Source organism: Symphodus melops, assembly GCF_947650265.1.
Source record: "Symphodus melops genome assembly, chromosome: 17".
NCBI lineage: Eukaryota > Metazoa > Chordata > Actinopteri > Labriformes > Labridae > Symphodus > Symphodus melops.
Window position 1 is genome coordinate 19,608,191 of NC_136707.1, and position 10,046 is coordinate 19,618,236.

At 42.7% G+C, this 10,046-nt stretch overlaps 1 protein-coding gene across 2 annotated transcripts; it reads left to right on the plus strand.

Moving 5' to 3' along the window:
• The first annotated feature begins 775 nt into the window (after positions 1-775).
• On the plus strand, positions 776-9,663 carry tfap4 (transcription factor AP-4 (activating enhancer binding protein 4)). Of its 2 annotated transcripts, none has more exons than XM_079366528.1 (7): positions 776-1,266; positions 4,107-4,272; positions 4,379-4,477; positions 4,587-4,757; positions 5,392-5,541; positions 6,438-6,608; positions 6,741-9,663. In XM_079366528.1, exons 1-7 carry the CDS (start codon positions 1,178-1,180, stop codon positions 6,897-6,899), a joined length of 1,005 nt encoding a protein of 334 aa, XP_079222654.1. In that variant the 5' UTR covers positions 776-1,177; the 3' UTR covers positions 6,900-9,663. The 2 variants fall into 2 exon arrangements, with proteins under 2 accessions (XP_079222654.1, XP_079222655.1); XM_079366529.1 differs by having other exon boundaries at positions 778-1,266; positions 6,441-6,608.
• Positions 9,664-10,046: the final 383 nt, after the last annotated feature.

Consider the following 10,046-nt stretch of genomic DNA (forward strand, 5'->3'; position numbering starts at 1 on the left):
TCACATTTCCGGTCGCAAAGCCAAAATCACTGCCTGTGTTTTTGTGTCTGGTTTCGCCGCACGCGCGTCGCAGCCTCTAATTGGGTTTACTGTAGGCTACTTTAATCTCCCTTACAACCACTGCTACACCCGAAATGTCGGAGAGAGAGAGAGAGAGAGAGAGAGAGAGAGAGAGAGAGAGAGAGAGAGAGAGAGAGAGAGAGAGAGGGAAAAAAACACGCGCCAGACCGAGTGTATAGTGTCAGCCAGGCGGCAGTCTGTCCCCAGGAGCCCTCCCCGGTGCGCTGTTGCTGTGCAGCTCCGCCAAGTCGTCAGCTGATCCCTCTCTTGTTCTCTTATCGCAGCTGTCTGTGTATCCGCCCCTACAGCAGTCCCGCTCTTTATTCACTATCAGCTGTCTAGGTGCATTTTACATATAGTTCATTGCTATAAAATGTTTCCAGGCAATGTGGTCACAACCTACAATTACCTGTTGACATTAATAGGTACACATTGCAAAAGATTGCTTTTCATTCAAGTGTAGAATTTCTTTCAATGAAGCAACAATTAAAAAAGGGACATGTTTTAACTAATTTGACTTTAAGATTCGTGCTTGTAATTAGCATCTGCATATCTAATTACCATTATCAGCTTTTAATGTTGTGCTGTTATTGTCATCAACGTCAGATGAATCCCTCTATCACCCCAATGTGTCGCTTACATATCTGCGCTAAATAGTCCTTTGTTTACATGCAGTCCCTCATCTCTGCGGAAGGAGGCTCTTTGGTAGTGCAGTGTGACTCCTACCAGCTGTTTCCCGCCTTGAAAGCCATCCGATCAGCTGCGCACACACACACACGCGCACACACACACACACACACGGTCATGCAGAGAGAAAGCAAAGGGGAGGAAGGGAGAGAGAGAGAGAAAGAGAGAGAGAGAGGTAGAGCGCCACACACAACGAGGGAACCCCATCAGCTGGAAGTCGAGTAACATTACAACTCTCAGCAGCCTGAAACTACTACATTACAAGGACGAGAGATCCACATCTTGTTTTAGGATTTATCCTGCGTCTCATACGGGATTTGTGCTCTATAACATCATTCTTTTTCTCTGATTTTACGGAGACTGTTTGTTGGTTTTTTAATTATTTTTTTTGGAGGTTGGGAGGGGGGGACCAAACTGGCGAAAGGCGAGCATGGAGTATTTCATGGTACCAGCTCAGAAGGTGCCCTCTTTGCAACATTTCAGAAAAACGGAGAAAGAAGTGATTGGGGGTCTTTGTAGGTATGTATACCTCTGTTTCACCTACCACGTTGTGTATATTATTTGTGTTATTAAAAGGCATCTGTTTTTGGAGTACACGCACTTAGCGACGGCGGTGAGGCAACACGCTTCATCTGATCTGTTATTGTGTACACGACTCACTCACGGGCAGCTGGGGGCATTAATAATCCTCTATTACCATAAATAAATTGCCTCAGAGAGGAACGTGGTCTGTTTCAGATCTTAACATCCTGCTCAATGTGTTATTTTTCACTATTAGAATGGGGGGAAAAGAGGTATTTTGTGGCTAACAAACACAAACCACGTGGTTCCCCGCACACCACGCTGCTGTCCGTCTCCAGAGCGCATCCTGCTCTATTTATCCTCAAATTACCCCACACTGTTACATTTAGACGGCTTGGTTTGTGTGAGAATGTCTACGGTTACATGCTCGGATGTCATACATTGTGAAAGGGTCTGTTATTGTCGTCCATATCGTTGGGGGTTACCGATTTTGCTCCGAGCGATCCGAAGTTATTGTGGGTAGTGCGGCCATGCTTGTGGCTTGTGCTTAACGCGATGAGGGGGTCTGGCGTGTGTTTCCTGTTTATGGCGCCGTGTTGTCGGTTCACTTCTTTGCTGAAATAACACAAACGCTGTCCAAATAGCCCTCATTCAACGTAGCGATAGTCTAAAATTGGTTTTCCGTGCAGCTTGTTCGCACAGTCGAGCCACCTCCACTGCGTCTTTTCCTCCCGCACAGCTGCCATGCTGCCTGCCGCATTGTTATAATGGCGGAGGACACGAAAAAGTCTGCTCGGAGCACGGAGGTGGTGTCGGGCACCGTGTCAAGAAGAAGGTCTTTTGGGGGATTTATTACCACTTTAACCCCCCCGTTTGTCCAGAAAATAGATTTTTTTTCGTTTTCTGAGAAGGGAAAAATTAAAAGTGTGTTTTTGTTAAGGGGGTGTGTATGTCGCGGAAGGCCCCTCGATACGTCCGCAGACTTGTTTGAAGAGGGAGGCGGAAGGATCTGCCGCTTCTAATGCTGGCTGGCTGCTTGTTGTGAAGACAAGGGCAGTCTGGGAAATGAAGTCCGCTGTAATTTGTTGTTGATATCGCTAGTGTGCTGAACGTGAATGATCTTTTCAAATGCAGACCTGGCAGACTTTTTGCGCTGGTCAGACTCTCATTTAATAAGAAAAGGGACAAATGTTGTTAGGTCCAAGTCTTAAGCTTGTGTTTTTTTATGTCTGTGTAAGACATAAAAACCGTGTTTCAGTTATTAGTAAATAATAAAAATCAAATATAAAAAAACATATTTTCATCATTTCTATTCTTCAATAAAATCAGATACCAAGAAAATGTCCAGCAATATTTCTTACAGTCTGTGTTTTTTTCTCAATAAACACATTATGTTCCCCTATTTACCAGCCATCTTTATACTTTCAGAATTATTTTCTAATAGGAGTGGTGAATCCATAAATGAATTGGTTATGCCACATTCTGAAGCTCCTGTGTAAATCTGAAAGCCGTGCTGATCCTTGTCCTGGTTTTGAATTGTGAGGTACTTTTGGGCACGGGCTCAGTTGGTCAAGTTTTGGCAGTGGGTGGTTTGCTGGATGTGCCACTGCAGTGTTGGTACTTGTGCTGTGACTGTGTCCACACACAAACGCGCACACACACATTTTATCATCTGTGTCTGCACAATTGTTCCCCATGTTTGCACTGGGGCAGCTGAGTCAGTACAGATAAGGGCTCAGTTAAAGAGGGTCCCAGAGATACTGAGCTTGATTCACAGTGGATGTTGGAGGAAATTGGCTTAGAATTTCCCCTGAGCTGAATATTACTCAATGGCATAAAGCATATGTTCATCCCAGAAGCATACGCTTGGGGTTACTAACTTTTTATGGAGTCTGATCATTTATATCAGTTCTTCTGTTTCAATAACAGGAAACATCGTTATGCCCCAAAATCTCTTAGCTCGGACATGTGAATGTGACACTCAGAAAATGACTCATTGTCAGGGAAGCAGTCTCGTCCTGAAAGGATTTTAGTGGTTGTAGAAAACTATATATGGATGTGAAAGACAGACATGCTCTGAATGCCACTGTGAAAAAACAGCGTTTTGTTGTTGATGCTAAAGATATGCATGATAAAGTTATCCATACACAGTGCTTCTTTATCATTATGCTGCATGGTCATTACAGAGGAGGTGATTAAAAAAAAAAGAAATCAGCAGCAGTGCATGCTCATAGATAATTCACAGACCTTACAGTTTTTGTCCCTCTCAGATTTAGAGTTATTCCCACACAATGCCTTAAGCCAGCCTCTCAGATTCAGAGAACAAAGCCATTTTCAGAAAATCTCCTTTTGATTGAACAGATGAAGTCACAAGACATGTCGCATTATGAGTTCGAAAAGAGGTTTTCTGATCACAGGGATCTTTCATAGATGTGTTTACTTGACATACTAGGTGGAAAATAATATTTTTACATCTACAGTTAAAAGTGGGAGAAAAAAAGAGTAGAAAAACTTCTTGAAAATCTCACTTTAACATCTGTATGATAGAAGTGAAATTGTAAATTGTAAAGGGGTATTTAAATGAAGGCTGTCTGTTGTCATTTACCTGTAACTGGAGGCAGATTAGTTAGTAGCAAGTTTGGTAGAAATAAAAACAAAAAAAATCATTAAATTTGATGATTCACTCATCAGAAGAAAACAGCAGCGTTAAAAAAAAAAAAGGTTCCAGCTGTGTTTTAAAGTTTGCAGTGAAAGTAGGATTTTGTTGATAACTGAAGTTGTATTTTATACTCTTTATGTATAAGTGACATCTATCCTCCCCTTTGTTCCCCCTCTAGCCTGGCCAACATTCCTCTGACCCCAGAAACAGCCCGGGACCAAGAGAGGCGAATTCGCAGAGAGATTGCCAACAGCAACGAGCGTCGGCGTATGCAGAGCATCAATTCTGGTTTCCAGTCACTTAAAACGCTCATCCCACACAGTGATGGAGAGAAGCTCAGTAAGGTGGGTCACAGATTTCAATCAGGTGATGAGTTTGATGTAGCTTTACAGGTCTACACTTATCTCCATAACTGACCTGTAACTTTATTGTGTTTCTGTTTTCCCCCAGGCCGCCATCCTGCAACAGACAGCAGAGTACATTTTTACTTTGGAGCAGGAGAAGACGCGGCTATTGCAGCAGAACAATCAGCTCAAACGAATCATACAAGTAAAGCAATCCTGTTCCAAACCTTTAAATAAAACCATTATCTGGCTTTCAGAACCAACAGATTTTAGTATTCAGACTAAAAGTGTCCAATTTCTGTTTACTCTCGCAGGAGTTAAGTGGTTCTTCTCCGAAGAGGAGGCGTGCAGAGGAGAAAGATGAAGGGATTGGCTCACCAGACATCCTGGAAGAGGAAAAGACAGAAGACTTACGGAGGGAGATGATTGAGTTACGGCAGCAGCTGGAGAAAGAGCGCTCAGTCAGGATGATGCTGGAAGATCAGGTAATGATCACAACACGAACACGGTTTCCGACCTTCTCTGAAATGGGAAACCACAACCCGACCATGGAGTGTTTAAAAAGGTCAACTTAACCGCCATGAATTCATCGATTTGTTTTTGGAGTGCTATTTTTTCATTTTATTTTCCCTTTTTTTTTTTTTTTGGTCATCATTTCTGTAAAACTGCCTGTGCAAAAGACCAAAAACACAAGCTGGCTAATATTCTGGTTGATGAACTAAATTATTAAGTCAGGTAAGAGGAGCGCAGGCATAATCACCCGCTAACCAGAACCATCATACATCATACAAAAGTGAAATACTGTCAGAATTTCACTGAAAAAAATAGAGCACTGACCTTCGACCTTGAGGTGACTCCTCACTGCATAATTAAGCCGTAATATATTTTGAACAGGTCAGGTCAATGAAAGTCACCACTTACAGCTGTTTAAAAAGGGAAACGAGAGACCAGGATTTAGACGGGTTACATTCTGCTGTTTGAGCAGTTTTATAGTGGTCATTAAGTTTACAGCATTTGACTTTGTCTGTATTTCTACAGGCTGCTTCTTCCAGATGAAACCCAGCCTGTGCCATTGTTTGAGTTGCCATTTTACACTTTTACCTGCTGCCCCGTTTTTAGATGCGCTCAATGGATGCTCAGATGTACCCTGAGAAACTGAAGGCAATCGCCCAGCTGGTCCAGGAGCAGCAGGCCCAAACACAGGGCCTTGTCCACCTGCAGCAGCACAAGCAGCTGGAGAGAGACCTTACTCCAGCCCACAGCCCACAGGTTAGAACGCCTTTCATTCAAGCCTGACTCAAAAAATTGACCTCTTCATGTTGAACTTTATATCAGCTCTATATTTAGACTCATCAGCAAAAATCCATCCAGCGGCTTCATCCAAATTCATGTACTCCCTTTATATTACACACACACACAAGCACACACACAACAGTGTTGTAAAATTAGATGGGGTGCTGGTAACAATACCAAAATATTTATACCTGTTTTATTGCAACTACATGCATGACAGCAACTTTTGCTCTGGGCAGCTTTCGGTTGAAAATATGGCTGAAGATCTGTTTGTGTTTGAGCATTTCGTCCTATTTGAGTCTATCAATCATTAAATAATGGAGATAAGTGTCAAATATAAAAGCCCACACACTCCAGAACTAATCTAACATCATACTGTAGATGTGTCACATGGCGGTCTCTCCCACGTCCAGAGTTAGAGCTGTCAACAGCCGAGGTGCATTCACAGTGTGTTAAATGAGCGGCTCGCACGTCTCTGCTGTGTCCGTCTCCTGACCTGACAGCCACAGTATCCTGTTTCTGCAGGCTAACCCGGCCCGAAACACGAGGCCAAATCAATCGGCCTCTGCTTTCTGCCGTTCACTTCTTGAGGCAGCAGAGCGCGTCTCGTGAAAGATGATGGATACAGTCTGGAACGGTTATGTGATGCTCTTGAAGAAAAGCTGAGCGACATGACCTCAAATCAATAACGCTATAAATTACTTAAGAATGACCTGAGTAACAATACATTACTGCTCACAAAATAAACTCTTATTGAAACATATTTCTTTTTTTTTTTACTGTGATGATGGCTCCATGACAAGACAACGTGCAATCAGCTTTGTTAGCAGTGACTTGTAAGACACCATGTAATAATAAGAGCTCCTTTCTAGCAGGTGTTGGCCCCAGCTACCCCTCCTGCACCTACACACCATGCCACAGTCATCGTCCCTGCACCTGTCCAAGCTCCACAGCCCCATCATGTAACCGTGGTAACCATGGGCCAAACATCCGTAATCAATACAGTCTCCACATCTCGACAGAACCTGGACACCATTGTTCAAGTAAGATGCAGACTAATGGAAGTGTAAAGCTGACCTTTCATTTCTGGTTGGAAAGGTTTTCACTCGTGAACACTAGAGGGTGCTGTGGTCCCTGACATCTCTTATCTCCGTGCTTTTTTTTTTTGTCTTTAGGCAATCCAGCACATCGAGGGCAACCAGGGGAAGGGTGGCATCGGGGAGGAGGAGCAGCGGAGGGCGGTCATTGTCACTTCTGGTCGGGTGCTCTCTGATGCGGCGGGCTCAGACACGGCCTCAAACAGCGACGGGCCTGACGACTGCTCTCTGCCCTGAGTTCATCCCTGGCGTCTTGCACGCACACTTACATACACACATACACTTAGAATCAAAAGGCCCTTGCTGACCGGGGCTACGTGATGCTACAAACCCACTGCACTCGTGTTCAGAGGACATTATTAGGGCTGGTAGACAGAAGCACTCTTAGTTTGTTTTTCCTCGTCAGTACACACTCTAACATGTTGAAACACAGCCCGAATAGGTTTACACTTAGTTGCATATACATGCAGTCTCTTCTGCATCCTTTCTCTGCTTAACTTCAGCCCTCTGCTTTCTTACTCACAAACTCATGTCTTCTTAAAATCGATAGTAAGGTTTTAGAGCGAGGTCTTCGCTGGTTGACCTGCAAGCACTCTGTTAAACTGGAAACTAGAATTTCATGTGTCTGCTAAACATCACCATTAATCACCGGGACTCTTCTCTTTATCTATGGCCCAGAAGTCATATGACAGTTTGGCAAAACAGACAAGTAGTCTGCAAAAAGCCCTGAAGAGTGGCGCTGTCACCACCCTACACAGAGCATCTCTGTTAAACATCCTTTGAACCTCCTCTGAGCTGTTTGGAGAGACACTGTGAGCTAACGGCACTGTCTTCTACTCAAGTTCCACCTTGTAGGCTTCTGGATGACAGATAATGTTATTTGTCTCTTGTGAAGTCTTTTACATGTTCTGTTTCTTTATGGCTTTATCAGCCAGCGAGTTAAAGTGATTGTACTGGGAAGAAAAAGCTTCTTGTCACTGCGAACCATTTCACAGGAGATGAAGCAACTCTGAAGAAAGAAAAAAAAAAAGAGCGTGCTTACTGGTTCACAAGTCTGGTATCTCTTTTCTGATTTGTTTGTTATGATTCTTTTACTGGGCTGGGTTCCCAGTAATCCCCTTATTCTTTCTACGTCTGGCCTGTCAGAAAAAGGCTTTGACATTTATTTTTTTTTACATCCTCCCCTCTCGAATATGAAAGTACCTGGCTTGTTTAAATAAGCTAATCTGTGGGCAATCTTGAGTGATTTCCACTGATGTGTGTGTTTGTGTCTCTTTGTTGCATACTTAATCAGCAGAGCTTCGTTGTATCCCAGGCTCTGGAAGTCTGCAAAAGCACTGCTTTGCCTTGAAATCAAGCACTCACACATACAAAGAATGACTGACATACAATCACTTGTAAAGGAGTTGGATTTATCTAGCCCATAAGGATCTAGTTCGTTGTCCAGATGTTAGGACGTATATCAAACAATGGAAAAGCCTTGAGAAATAGTTTAAAAGTGTAATGGAGGTCGACGAAACATGCTCTATACATTTCCTTACACAGATCATTTGTCCTTGTGTGCGCTTTTTGTCAAGTGCACAAAATTATTTACATGTTTTGCCTAGATTTTCTTTTTTTTCTTTTTTTCTGCATCAAAGTGGTGTCGGACAGAACTTTTGACATGTAGCTGAGAGTGGCCGCAGCTCGCCTTACTGACAACCCATGGGTGCAGGGAGGCACTGTGAAGCCAGCCTTAACACAGCCCTGGGTCTGAGAGGCGTCCCTGAACACTTGATGTGTGCTGTGTGGGTGCAAACTGGAATCTTTTCCAAACAGGCCTAAAACCCGGGTTGTGTTAGAATATGTGCTCTTGCTTATTTTTCCCACTTATGTTCATTTTATTAAGTTAGCCTTAAGTTAACCTGAACAGGTTGCTGATATTTGTTTTCCATTGAAGCGCTCCTGATACTTTCTTCCCAAAGTTTTCAAAATGTATCTTAACTCTGACTTCTGGCTGAATCCACATGTCCCCCCTTTTTTTGTGCACTATTAAAGGCAGATTTGTGGAAATGAAATTCCACATTGGTAAATTGACATTCCATGTAATTTTTACTAATTTCCTTCATCAGCGTCACTGAAGTGTCACCTGATGTATCCTGAGATTGCATTTATGTTCAGAGCTTTTGACACATCACAGTTCGTATTTGTTTAGAATTATTTTTTGCATTCGAGGATCAATGAACGTTTGAAATGCTGGCTGGAGAATTAGTTTCCTCGGGCACATTTTTCAACTATCATGTTTTCAGTCATGGAACTACCCTTTAAAGACTATTGTCATCAGCTGCACTGAAATAAGTGACACGTCTATCAAATCATGGGATATATTCCCAGTACTTATCACTTAAAGAAAGGGATCCTATAAAAAAAAAATGCGGTTTGCGAGCTCTTCTTCTTGTAGAGTGCTCACTTGTATCTTTTTTCTGTCTTCTGATAAATCCAAGAACTGTTCAATGTCCATCTGTTTTACGCTTTGTTCTGTGTGTTAGGAAATGTTACGTGGACATATCAGATTGTTAGCTGAGTCGGGTGGGCCTGGGGATCATTAAATGGGGACAAGATAACAAAGCACTTACTGTACTATACAGGAGTCCGCCTCTTTCTTTTGGATGAAGGGGCATCTCCTCAGCTGAAGCTCTTGAGGTTATATGTAGAAACTGCACAGCTGTGTATCCGACTTTCGCCCCAGTGTCCAGTCCTCCATCTTGTCCTGTTTGCATGTTTTTTTTAAATGCTCTATCTATCCATCTATTGTCATTATCTCTCATGTCCCTTCTCATTTTGCAGCTCTTTTTTTGTTCCCTTTTGTCTCTGCAACTTTTTTCGTTCGACCAGTCTGTGCATATGGTCATCAAGAAGCTATTTTGTTTTTGATTTATAAGAGAAATGTTTTGGGGATAAAGAGGCTTGTGCCTTTGTAAAGACAGAATAATAAAGTTTGTACTTTGTTTTTTACACATTGGGCCTTGTGTGTTTGCCATTTATTCCATTTTACTCTCTAGAAAACTCATTCCAGATGTTGACCTTTTTTTTTTTTTTCAGAGAGAATAACTGCTTGATAGCTCTCATTTTTGACCCAAGCAGCTAAAACGATCTTCACTCCGGTGGTCTCATAAGTATGACAGTCAATGCACAAGTGTCTTTGCCTGATTGGCCGTCAGGATTTTGCTCCCTACCCTCCCTCTGTTGGTCCGGAGCTCATTTCTAAATTAAGACTGACCACCTTCTCTGACAGTTAAAATGTACAGCAGGGACAGAAAGGCCATCATTCATTAATTTGAAATCAAACTGGTGTACACCATCACAGGCTCATTCAAAAAACATCACACAGTTTTCCTTTGTACC